The sequence below is a fragment of the Macadamia integrifolia genome, chromosome 7 (assembly GCF_013358625.1).
Source record: "Macadamia integrifolia cultivar HAES 741 chromosome 7, SCU_Mint_v3, whole genome shotgun sequence".
NCBI classification, from domain to species: Eukaryota; Viridiplantae; Streptophyta; class Magnoliopsida; order Proteales; family Proteaceae; genus Macadamia; species Macadamia integrifolia.
In genome coordinates, this window is record NC_056563.1 from 36,639,531 (window position 1) to 36,652,775 (window position 13,245).

Here is a 13,245-nt window from a genome sequence, read left to right on the forward strand (position 1 = left end):
TTGGCGCTTAGGTCTGTTTTAAATGAGAAGGTTCAATTTTTTGGTTATGTAATCGGCAAGTGGCGAGGCATTGAGAAAGTGAAAATAATGAAAAAAAGATAAAATATGTTATCCTTATTATCACCCTAGGAGAAAGCAGTATAGCTCACCACCAAAACTTTGTCCTTTTTATCTTTTTTAACAACAACTCTATGAAGTTCCTTACCAAAAAAAAAAAAAAAAAAAAAAAACTCTATGAAGTTTCTTCTAGGGGCATCAATCGGTCGATTCAGTTTGATTTTGGTCGGATTGAATTGATTTTAGTGTAGGAATGAAGGGGGTCAAAACCAATCTGTTAAGTAATTTTAGTTTTCGGTCGATTTTGGTTTTGATCCAATTTGGTTTCGATTTATTTCAATTTTTTAACATCGAATTAATCTCAATTTAGATCGATTTAATATTGAGCTTGAACCATAATGAAATCTTCCATTTATAACTTACAGTGACAAGATTTGACGCAAAAACACTTTTAATTTATAATTAAATCATGGTTCATCATTGTATGGGAAAAATAACTAATATTGAAACCAATCGATAACAAATTACTAAAAAAATAACTAATATTGAAATCACAAAATGAACCCTATTATCCAATCATTCATTTAACTATTTAACTACTTTTGTATAGTGAACAAGGAAATCAATGAAAAACATTATTACAATTTACAAATCAATTTCTCTATTTATAACATAATATTCAATGATTTGTCACAATTCTTCTTACAATAAAAATTTGTCTCACTAATATTGTAAAAAACGGATAATCAATTCACCAATTTATAATCTTATAATCATTTTTTTTATCGGTTTCATTTGGTTTGGTTATTGGTCAGTTCAGTTTGGACTGATTTTCAATCGATCCCAACATACTTTAATTCAAAATCAATCAAATAAAAATCGATTTGATTCTGATCAATTTTATTGATTCGGTCTAAGTTTTGACACCCCTAGTTTCTTCCATGCAAATATTTATTTTGAAGAAGGAGCGCTATCCTGTCTCTCCTTCCTTAATGTCTTTTCAGCTTCCCCATTGATCCCACTCCAACGTCCTACCATCCAGGAAAACAAGATTTATGTGGGTTTAGAAAACTAATGATGGACGTGATGGACATTATAGTTTTCTGATGTGATTCCTTGTGTTCATAAAGAGCGTTCCTATTTGTTAAAAGGAAAGCAAATGTGTACCTAGAATTATCTCAATGTGGAATGGATCAGGTTGTGTTGAAATTTAAATTATTTAAATTATTATAATATTCAAATTACCTTATGATTTCTTATGTCTTTTCATTTCATTTGACCATCTTGGAATTGCACTTAACACTGTTCAATTGAGTTCATCTTCTTCGTGCATAAAGGATTCTCTGAATAAATAGTATAGAGAAACACACCAATGAAGTGTTTAAAAACTTTATCTCAGATGAGAAGGCTGCAAATGTTGTGGGTATGATGTCTTGAAATTCCCATCTATAACAAAAGTGGGTTGATTGACCCACCTTCATATTAATCATTGTTATTAGTGGGGCCTCGACTAACCAGGAGACCCATGTGGCAGTCCCCAAGGAAATTTCCTAAGGTTATATGGTATTTCAGCAAATTTTCTATATAGGATTTTGCTATATATTTGTAGTGAGATTTATTTTTCTATAAACAATATGAGATTGATGTGATGAGGATGAACACTTTAACCTTGTAAATAGTGAAATAGGATATCACCTCCATGTGGAAGTAAGCAAATATAATCAAACTACATAAATTTGTCTGCATTGCGTGATTGTTTATTCTTGTTTTTTCATTATTTGTTGTATTATTTTAGGATTGTATTTCTACATTAGAAAAGACAAAAGGAGACACCAACAGAGATGCTAACGCACCCTACCTTGGCAGCTCAGAGAAATTCTAATCCAGGTAAATATGCATCTTAAACGAGTCGTAACAGTTCCATTTTCAGCCCATTTTTTATTGGTCTTTCACTTTTAGACACATTGGGAAACCCATCTCATAGAATCATCTTGTTCCATTCAATGATTGGTTCCGAGTTCACTTCCCAAAAGTAGGGGTGTCAATTCCAAGCCCACATAGGTAGGCCTATGAGCTTGAAACGTTTATGACCCAACCTAGACCGACCTACCTGTTTATAAATAGATAGTACACGGTGCAAAGGGTAAGCCCGATGGGCCTCCCGACTAGCCTGGCCCATTTACAAGCCCAATTCGGATCAACATGTTTAGCTCGACTGTCTATATAAGTACTTTGATTTTTTTTTTTTTTGTGATAAAATTGCTAATAATTTAATAAAATAAATTAAAGTATCTTAAATCGAATAAAAAGTAAAGATCATTTAAGACTTTATTGGTACATTACCACATTTAAGGCCCAATTATAACTCCATTAAAGCTTGAAACCCGATTGAGCCTGACATGACACCGATCAAAAATCAAGATAAACTCATTCCTTAAATAGGTAGGTCATGGTCTAAGGACATAGGCCCGGCTAGGCCTGATCGATACATCCCAGGCCCAACCGATTGACACCCCTACCCAAAAGTATTCATTTTAGTAACACCAATTTTAGATATGTGGCCATGTTGGAGCTGTGTTTGCCACCCAAGTGAGGCCACCTGTTCTTTCTAGATTCTATAGCTCAATTGCTAGTGTGCCCCTGCCAAGAGATCCAACTCCTCTCCTGAGCGGTGATCGCTCAGGTCTTGCATGTAAGGTCGATCGACTCGTGTTCAAACAGTGATCCAATAAATGGCTCTCGGCGTGATGCCTCTATTCTGGTTGGTAGAAGCATAGCCATTGAATCACTGCTTGAACACGTGTCGATCGCTCAGGTAGCTACAGGCTGACTTAGGCGATCACAACCACTGTTAGTTAAAACGGGAACGGAAAAAAAACAGAGATGTACGGTACGTGTTTTAAACCGATAAAAACAATGAACGGTACGGTCAAAAAAATGGTCAAAAAAACAGGAAACGTCAAACGGACGGAAACGAACGGTACGAGTATTAAACGTGTAGTTTTCAAAAAAACGAAACCAAAAAAAGGGCAATATATCATCATGTAATTTGAGAGATTATTGCCTGTATACCTGCATCTAATGTTCTAAACTACATCAACATCAAACATTCATGCATATATCATCCAAAATATAGCATCCAATGTAAATTCCAAATTAAAACTTAATACACCATATTAAAAAAGACATGTCCAAAATATATAAAAAAAAAACCATCCATCCATATCATCCAAGATGTCTAAAGAACTCAGTATCATTATAACAGGTCCAAAGATCAATGAAAAAAAAAAAAAAAAAAAAAAAAAGATCAATGAGGAGACATTAAACTACATGAAGTAGATCCTCCATCAGCTCCAGTGTCAGATGGTTCAGGTTCCTCGTATGTCTGCTCAAGCCTCTCCATTTCAAGCTCAAAGTCTACTATAGGTAAGTCACCAAGATTATCTAAATCAATAGGCCTTATACCATAGCATCTTCTTCCAGAATATGTGTCGCCCAATTCTTCCAAAATATACCTATTAGGGCTTATTTACTGCCAAAATATGTGTCGCCCAATTCTTCTGATTAACATTTCTTTCTGCAAATATGGGTTAGATTTTCCTGTGAATACTTGTGGAGATTAGTCAATATTTGTTATGATTTCATAAATCAGCACATCGTATCAAGGATCACAGGTGCCTTCCATCAATTTTTTTTGATTGATTTGGGATGAAAAGAACAGAAGAGGACGAAAGAATTGAAATGGAGAACCCAGAAGCAGCAGCAGCTGTACGGAATCACGTCTTCTGTGGAGTTATATGTCGCGGTAACGAGGGTTGGGTTAAAGCCACCGGAACCGAGACTGAGAACTACAAAGAAGATATCGAGAGACAGAGAGAAGATCGAACCTGTTCTATGTCGATGGTAACATGGGTTGGGTTAAACCCATCGGAACCGAGACTGAGAACTACAAATAAGAGATTGAGAGACAGAGATAGAGAGACAAAGACAGAAGATCAAGCCTGCAAATTTGAGTAGGTTTTATTGCATCGGTGACGGATACGAAGACGGGGGAGAGGAGGAAGAAAGAAGAGGAAGAAGATGCTATGGTATATGGTTCAAAGCTCTGAACTCTGAACCGTCGTCAATCCGCTGCGGCCAACATTCATGAGCCACCTTCCGGTAATGGCTCCGTTCGCTCGGTTTTTTCTAGGTGGGAAAATCGTGTCACGAAAGAAGGGAGAGATGGAGTCACGGACTCACCGGAGCACCAGACTACGGCTACGGGCACAATTTCAGAACTCAGAAATTCAGAATTAGGGATTTGGGGAAGAAAACGAAAGGAAGGGATTTGGGGAAGAAATGAATTCAGAAATCCTAAAACGTTTTCTTCGGTTTTGGGTTTTTTTTTTTTTTTTTTTTTTAAATAGTATGATAAAATTCCCATTTTGCCCTTACAAAACGTATACGCGTTTTAAACGTGCGTTTAAAACGTGTTTAAAACGTTTTATACAGCCGTACCCATTTTTTCCCGCATTGTATGAAAGCATACGATAATACGTGTTTTAAACGGCAAAAAAACGCGAATGCGTTTTAAACGCGTTTTAACTAACAGTGATCACAACTCAAGAGAGGATCCCGATCCGCTTCCAAGTCAGTATTAGGCCAGAGCCTGACCCACAAAGTGTATGAACCGGTCAGACCCGAGCGGATGGATGGACGCTGGGATAATGTGGTATTTTGAAGGTTCCTCTTTGAATCAAATTGTCATATTTTTTCTGGGTTTCTTTCTCACCGTGCCACCGTACGCGTTACCATCATCGGCATTCGGCACTTTCTACACGCAACCATCACCTTCCCTTTCCCATCATCTCCTCCAGAGTCCAATCGCCAAAACAACCAATTTTGACGTTTCAGTCGCTGCACCTTGTAAGCTCTCTCTCTCTGTGGCACCCCCCCTACTTCCTCTCCCTGCTTCTGCTTGATCGTCTCTGATCTGGACGATTTTTTTTTTGTCTTTTATCTTTTAAAAAACCATTAAATTTACTGAATTTGTAAATTGCAGAGTCTGGAATTTTTTATATTTCTGTAAATTTTATTTTCAGCATTTTTAGGGTTTTTTTAAAGCTTTCAGAACTTGGTTTTCGATTTGGCTTGTTTCTCATGGATATACAAATTTTGATCTCTTACAACTGATAAAGGTTACGATATGAAAGGATTATTCATACGGAGTTTCTGATCTCTTTGATTCATTTCAATTCGTTAAATATTTACTTTTGTCATCTCATTATTGGGTTTTTCGCAATGTTGTTTTTTCTCGTGGATCTGCTTATCGAAGATATGTTCATATTTCTTTTCCATTTGATCGTTCTTGTTGCAGTCCTTTACTATCTTGTTTTCCTTTTCAGGATTTTCTTAATTTTGTTTCTATTTTCTCTTATCTTTCATTTATGATGGTTTTTCTTCAATGAATAAGGTCCGCTCTGCGCGTGTCCCGTGCTCTTCTCCATCCGGTTCAAGCAGAAAAGCCAAAGTTGAAAAAATCTGAAAGAAGAAAAACCCTTAAATTTGCTGCTTCCAATCCCAATGGAGGTGAATCTATGGAACGACAAGCGTGAGCGGGAGATGTACGACAACTTCGCAGACCTCTACGCCATTATCAAGGTCACGGAGAAGCTCGAAAAAGCCTACGTTCGAGACATCATTTCTTCAGCCGCGTACGAGCCCGAGTGCCTCAAGCTTATTGCCCAATTCAAGACCTTGACTTCTACGCTCAAGGACACGGTCCCCAGCATTGAGCGCTTCGTCGACACCTACAAGATGGATTGCCCTGCTGCCCTTAATCGCCTCATTGTCTCCGGAGTCCCTGCCACGATTGAACACCGGGCTGCTGCAGCTGCGTCTTCTACGACTTCGGCATCCGTTGTTGCTGAGTGTGTGCAGAATTTTATCACCGCAATGGACTCGTTGAAGCTTAACATGGTTGCCGTTGACCAGGTTTACCCTTTGCTTTCTGACCTCTCTGCTTCTCTTAACAAGCTCAGTATATTGCCCCCTGATTTTGACGGAAGGGTCAAGATGAAAGAGTGGATTTCGAGGCTTTCCAAAATGGGGGCTTCTGATGAACTGACAGAGCAGCAGTCGAGGCAACTGCACTTTGACCTAGAGTCGTCTTATAACTCCTTCATGGCTGCCCTGCCGAATGCTGGCAACTGATTGTTTCGCATAAGCTTGAAAGTAAGTAAAGAGATCCACTTCAATTTGGTATTTCAGTTTTAATGGTTGTATCATATTCTGCCCTATTTGTTTGATGCAATATATGATAGTGAAAACTAATCTATTGAAACTGTAATTTGGAAATCAGACTCTGAAAGTTTAGCTTTGCATTTTATCAGTGACACTCAGTTTTGATAAATTATCTTATGTCTCTCCCCACGCATATAAATTTTATATTGTTTCTGTTCATTTCTTGTATTTTTTGTCGATTTATCTTGTATTTAAGTTGTCTATTTAAATCACAAGAAATACACCCTAGAGGGATAAATTCCTAAAATGTTCAAAAAATTTATGTTAATGAAATTGTCAAGTCTAAAATACATCATTCTTAGCTCTATGTGCAGCTACAGTCAGTTATCATATGTTTTCTCCCTTCTTTTCTTCTTTTTGTAATAATGTGTATCACTTCAGATAAATTCAGAGTACAAGGATCTTTGACGTCAGTTGCACAAGGATTTGTGTTCAACTTCATTGATAACTGAAACCTTCATAGAATACATGAGACAGTGAGGGGATTTTTTAAACCTGGGCAACCATTAGTTGTGGTGGCTTTCTCATGTGCCATTGTTTTGGTTAGTTGAGATCCTTCTGTTAAACTTTTTTGAAGATGACTCTGAGCCAATCTTTCCAAACTTCCTGCTTTCTCTTTCTTGTTCCTCGATTCTTCCCACTATAGATGAAGCTTACCGTAGCCCAACCTTCAGGTTGGAGAGATGAGCTACATAATTCGTGTATTGTGTTACACTGAGGGATAGAACATAGCGTCTTGATGGAACATACAAAACCAAGACCTCACCATTAGGGTAGATCTCATCCTACCACGTGTCTTAATCTACATCCTAGTACTTAATTACTTTTCTTTTGCCGACTGATACGCCAAAGCATTAGCTGTGTGAGGTTGCCTAAAGAATGAGATGTTTCTCATTTGATATTGTGTACCTCCTAAAACATGCAACGGAGAAACTTGTTCTAAGATAAATGTTTTGGGTAAGCTTGTAATGCAGCTTAATCCAAACCAGGACATTGTCTAAAGGTGTGATGAGTTCTGGCTGTCTACTAGTTTCCATTCATCAACGCTGATGGTGGGAGTTTGAAGTTGGAAGTTAGAAGTTAGAAATTTTTATTTGCTACTTTGATTCTGCACTAAATTATAACCAGACAAATGGGGCACTATTGGTTGAATTAGGAGCCTGATGTTCTAAGAAACTTAAATAAAATTCAACTTCTTAAACTTGGTCATTTTTCACCGTCTTTGAATATCTTCGTTCTCTATTTGAAAGTAAAGTATAGGATATGTTAACATTGATTGGCAGGTATGTTGGTTGCAGATTGGCTATCTGTACATACTGCTGAAGTTGGAAAACTTTAGAGTTGGATGCACATTTGGAGGGCAGTTCAAGCCATGGTTTGATGATCTGGCAGGTTTGATCGTGTAATTCATTGTAGTTCTTATTATTATTTGGTTGGTTCGATGTTTACTGGAAAACCATCCGATGTTATCTTTTGACGGTCCTCTGTATCTTTTAGTCTCTGTTAGAATAGTGATAAATGTAATGTATTTTTTGAACAACTGGTAAATGTGTGAAAAGTCTAATATGTAAAAAGCTTTTAATGAAGACATTTTTCTCCTTGCTTCTTATATGCAAATTTTTAGTTTTCTGTTGTATATGTATTCCTTGGATATTTGATTTCAAGCCTTCTTTTTCAAATATCGAGCATCTTTGATTGAATGCCAAAGTTTTCTGGTAGGAGGGTGTTTACAGGGGAAACCAATAACTTCCATGGTTATGCATTGATTGTTTCGACACATTTCGTACAGTTTGCCTGGGGGAGAGAAAGGAAACATATCTCAATTTCCCATGCATTTTGATCCAAATTATTAGGTGAATGGAACAATTCACCCTCAACCGAAATATAGTGGTCTGAACACTCAAGTCCACATCTACCCGGTTTCAAGATCTTATTAGGTACCTCAGTGGCATCCTAGTTTCTTTGAAGAATCATCATTGTTGGGCTAATTCCAGGATGACAAAATGAGGTGTCTATATCACACGAGAAAAAGCTACCATGCTCAGCCTTTATTACTAGCAAATGTATGAGTCCCAAATGTTTTTTTGGAAAGATTAGGAGCAGAAATTGCTAGGATCTTAAAGTTTAGCTCTTGTTCTAGGGCCTCACCGTAGACACGCCTTCAGTATTTTTGTGAAGACACTTGTTTCTGATGACCACAGTAGGCCTGCTTTGTTCCATTAACGAGTTTTTGTTTTGCCATTTAAAATTTTCATTTTCCTTAAGAGATTCTGAGAGAATATTTCAACTTCTTCTATGTTGAACGAGTTTGTAAAACTTGGAATCAGGATCTGAATCGAGTCCAGGGATTGGCTTGAAGGCTTTTAAAAAAAAAAAACTCACATTCCAGAACCGTCTGTCTCCCTCCCCCACCTGGCTGTTGCTTTCCCTCCCCATCCCTCTTCTAATGCAACACCATAGGCGTTGCTTTTTCTCTCTCCTGCTGCAACACCCTCAAGTTGATGGTCCGTACAGTGGTCATGGTGTGCTTTATCTTGTATGTTGTTCCGACTCAACATGGTTTGAATGATCCAACAGACAGGGAGGGAGCCCCATCAAGCAGGGCTACTTCTGTTCTATCTTCTTCATGAGTATGGGCTGTTCTTTCGTCAGCAAGGCGATGGGTAAGCATCTGGCCTTCACGGCGGTGTTTCTGGGCTTGTGTGTTCCAGTCTTCCAGGTGGGTTGCCTCAGGTTCAGCCTTGCTGAAGAAGCTTGATTGCTTAGTAATGGTTGTTGTATTGTAGCCATTCTTCTTCTTCTTCCTCTCGCCCAGCAACTACTTTCGTCCAGTTTCCCACCCCATATGGTTCTGTCTCTCTCCTCTGTTGCAACACCCCGTCCCTGCTTTCCCTCCCCTCCGGTCTCCTCCTCCCCAACAACTTTGTTATGTGCATTACATGCCATGCATGAGGTGGTTGATGGTATTGGTTATGACTTATGAGTTGTGTCACGTTTTATGATTATTTATAGTTTAATGAATGAAAAGGATAAGAATTGATTTCCCGTACAAATTCTCTATTGAGAATGGAGGTTCAGGTACCTTTAAATTAAGCCAACTAAATCTCCTATCTTTTCTCCCTCGTATTGTCCTTTATCCTCCTCTTTTTTTTCTTTCAAAATAGCAAAAGAGGCAAAACTGTTTTAGTACTAGTTTGGTATTAGAGTTTTTGAGTATGAACCAATATATAGAGAAGCGAGAGGAAAATGTGCATTCACTCAATGAAGACCAACAACAAATCCTTGTCAAGCTTGTTGAAATTTTTTAGAAGCCCAACACCACACCACCTCCCACACAACACGAGATAGGCAAGAATTCTAGAGCTTCACTCAGGAGTGATCAAATCAGTCAAAGCTGATACTATTCCAATACCAGAGCCGTAATTCACTAATTTTTCCAAATTTTCGAAAAAAGAAAAAAAGAGAGGTCATTAGTTTTCCTTGGAAATCTCCCCCCACAACCATGTCACCATTCTGATATTTCTTGGTCACTATTGGCCAAACCACTTGGATGCGAAGCCCAACATAAGCAAGATAGCTTAGCTATGCTTCATAATTTAAAAAACGAGTACCATGGAAATACATGCCACTCAATGGGAAAAATACGATGGAGTGCTGCCCGCTGTATAAGATAGATCTATCTTTTTCTTTTTTTTTTTAATCAGTTTTTACTATGATTTATCCTTAGGCCATACATGTGTATCAAGATCGGGGATCAGTCAAGACCGATATTTGCCCGATTCGAGTTTTAGAACCATGGTCTTAAAATCCAGGACAGTATCATAAAATGGATGCAACGTTCAATTTAAACTAGGCTGTTGATAAGTTGTCACGATCTTGTCTCTGAGAATTTTTGAATTTCAACGTTCTCTATTAACCTTAGTGTAGAAATCAAATTTTGTTATTTAACCCCGATCTTCATGACTAGAGACACATTAGCAACTAACTCAAATTCGGATTCTTCTATAGAAGGAATAACTCAAATTCCCATTCCTTCTAAAGTAATATACATTTCATGTCACTCTTTGTATTATCTAAGAGAAACCCTTCAAAAGAAAGAAGAAAAAAAGAAAAAATAATACACAAATTTTGCTCAACTCCTAAGAAATAACATAATCTGAATTCTGATAATGGCTCTCCCAAGCTCCATCATGAATCCTGTTTCTTCACATTTTCCTGCAATTCCTGCTACTTTTCCTTTTCTTTTCTTCATCTACACCTAGGCTTTAGAAAGGATCATCATATTAGTGAAAATTGGTAACAAGATGATGACGATGACAACCACACCAAGAATCATGGCGATGCACGTCCATTTCCTTGAGCTTTTCTGATGCTCCTTCGCAACATGAAGCTGCTCTGTTCCTCGCCGGACAAAGGAATTGGCATGCATTACATGGCTTTCGATATCGTTGAGTTGCTGCCCCTGTGCGTCAACCAGAGCAGCCATGTCTAAGAACACCTGGTGAAGCTCAATCAGGTTCTTCTCAATCTCCTTCACTGCGTCATGTCGCTCTTGAATTTCTGAAATGGTATCCAAAATCTGGCCCCTCCCCTGTTCCTGAATTGCCTTCTGTAGGAAATTCTCGCTTTCCCCACTTGAAATCAGGTTCTCAATCGTATCTTCGTCGGCCTTCTGGCCTGTAATGGTGAAGTACCTGCGCTCCACGGTCTCCTTATACTCGCTGTTCATCTTTGCTCTCAGCCCTTGAAAATCGTCCATCATCTGTTTGAGTTTTTTCCCCAATCCAGCAACGACAGAGGTCCGAGTGCGATCGGCTGATGAGCCAGGGCCGCAGCCTGGGAGATTACGATGAGCGGCATTGGAGCGCTCGAGAGCCTCGAGGGCTCCCTTGATGACCTTAACACGTTTGAGGACGTGTTGGACATCGGAATCCATACGGGCTCGGAGCGCCTTCATGGTCTTTGCATTGTGGACAGTCTTGCTCTCTTCATTACAATCCTGAAGCTTCCTGTAGAGACTCTCCACATTCCTCATATCTTCCTTGACTTTCTCCACATCCTCGAAGAACCTGTCAAGATTCACGCTTTCCTTCCCCGCCTCTCCACCGGCCTCCATGTCGTCCAGGTAGGCCTGACGCTTCAGGTCTGTGTACTTCTTGAAGGAGCTTGAGAACAGGTCGTTCATCTTGATAACTCTTTGATTGCTTCTCTGTTCTCTCTTCTTCTTCTTCTATTTGATTTGGGTTTTTCTTTTTCTTTTTTGACTTCCCCTGTATATATATATATATAGATAGATAGAAGAACTATTCCATTAATCCTTTCTCCATGGATATGGAAATGGATCCTTCATTTGATCTTTTATAGTACTCTTGTGTGGTTTCCTTTTCTTTTTTTTCTTTCTGTGTCTTCTGGGGGTTTCATGAGGTTTTCATCCTCCTCATATGGGTATTGGGGGAGGAGGAGGATGAAATTGAAAGAGGAGGAAATGAAGAAGACAGAGAGAGAAAGGGAAAGAAACAGAGAGAGAGAGAGAGAGAGAGAGAGAGAGAGAGAGAGAGAGAGATTATGTGAACAAAATGGAGATTAAAGAAAGTTAAAGCAGAAAATTAAATGGGATTTTTTTGAAGTTGTTGTTGAGGTGGAAATGGACTTGATTCGGAGTTGAGGAGGAAAGGTGTTGTGGTGAACATGACATTACGATTAAAGGATCAACCACAACCAAGATGACCGTAACTAACATTTGTTCAGGAAAAGCAAACTACCAGAAATTGGGGCTGACCTGGTCAACGATATATCCTACCCTACCGACCTACTTTACCTACTTTACTTGATGGGGGGAGGGGTATCTACTGTAATTTTCTTATCATGGATTGGTCTGAGTCGACATGAGCGATTTGAGGGTTGGGTTCAAAGTTTTAAGAGAATTGGATTGATGAACCGGTTGTTTTGGATTGGAATTGATCTTGATTGATCCAGCCAATTTGAGCCAATTTATCCCAATTCTATTCTGTTTACGACTGATTCATACTGGAAACAGCATTGCCTGATTCTCTCAATTCTATGCCTGATTTCATTGCCTGATTCTCTCAATTCTATACCCGATTTCTTCATTTAATGGCTTTTTGTTTCTATCCGTGGTCGGACTCTGATATATCATGAAATAACCTCAGCAATAAGTGTAAGACATGTGGTGTTCAATCATAGACCAAGGAGCTCCTCACAACTCAAGGTGTCTATCTACAAGGGCAAATTAGGTTTTCACTACATCTACCCTATAAAGGGAAAAAGAGGTAAATCTCTCACTCTCGCTCCACTACTCCAATAATTTATTTGTTGTCTGAAACTGACTTAGGCATTTAACCCGATATTACTTTGTTTTTGACTGATTCAGAATCGAAACAGTACTGCCCGATTCTCCCAATTCTATACCCGATTTCTCCTTTAATTGGTTTTTGTTTCCGCCATGGTTGGTCTCATCTCTTTTCATGAACTCGACAGTTAATTAGTTGGTTTGATCCAATTTCAATTAGTTTTTCTTTTGGATTTCTATTTGGTCCGGTTTTGGACCAGACCAAAACCGATGGTTATCGATCTGATTTGTTTTGGAGTGCTAAAGGTTCCTTTAATGGTACTTTATCTATCTATTACTTGTTCGATCACGGTTTTTTTATATATATATAAAATAAGAAAACCACGAACAAAACTTGAATTCATTGAGTTTTTTTTTGGCACAATTTTATCGGTTTTTTTCCTGCTTTAGGTCCAAATGCTTGGTTCCAGTTGGTTCGGTCATTTTTTTTTCTTTTTTCTGGATTCAAATAACCCAAACCAATACCGATCTAATAAAATTTCAGTTCCAATAAATTTCCTTGGTTCAATCAGTCCATTTTCATTTTTTAAAGC

At 38.4% G+C, this 13,245-nt stretch overlaps 2 protein-coding genes across 3 annotated transcripts; one reads left to right on the top strand and one right to left on the bottom strand.

Annotated features, from left to right (window-relative positions):
• Nucleotides 1-4,797: 4,797 nt before the first annotated feature.
• LOC122085090 (vacuolar protein sorting-associated protein 28 homolog 2) lies at nt 4,798-7,951 on the top strand. 2 transcript variants are annotated; one of them, XM_042653531.1, is made up of 3 exons: nt 4,798-4,965; nt 5,513-6,273; nt 7,641-7,951. In XM_042653531.1, the coding sequence occupies exon 2, from the start codon at nt 5,623-5,625 to the stop codon at nt 6,250-6,252; it is 630 nt and encodes a 209-aa protein (XP_042509465.1). In that variant the 5' UTR covers nt 4,798-4,965; nt 5,513-5,622; the 3' UTR covers nt 6,253-6,273; nt 7,641-7,951. The 2 variants fall into 2 exon arrangements, with proteins under 2 accessions (XP_042509465.1, XP_042509464.1); XM_042653530.1 differs by having other exon boundaries at nt 4,799-4,965; nt 7,626-7,951.
• Nucleotides 7,952-10,347: 2,396 nt separating this feature from the next.
• LOC122085088 (syntaxin-124-like) lies at nt 10,348-11,970 on the bottom strand. The gene has a single exon (XM_042653529.1). The coding sequence runs from the start codon at nt 11,525-11,527 to the stop codon at nt 10,601-10,603; it is 927 nt and encodes a 308-aa protein (XP_042509463.1). The 5' UTR covers nt 11,528-11,970; the 3' UTR covers nt 10,348-10,600.
• Between the last annotated feature and the right edge of the window lie 1,275 nt (nt 11,971-13,245).

What these genes read in the sequence shown, in the direction of transcription:
- LOC122085090 (XM_042653531.1), top strand. Translation starts at nt 5,623, where the DNA reads ATGGAGGTGAATCTATGGAACGACAAGCGTGAGCGGGAGATGTACGAC.
- LOC122085088 (XM_042653529.1), bottom strand. Translation starts at nt 11,527, where the DNA reads ATGAACGACCTGTTCTCAAGCTCCTTCAAGAAGTACACAGACCTGAAG.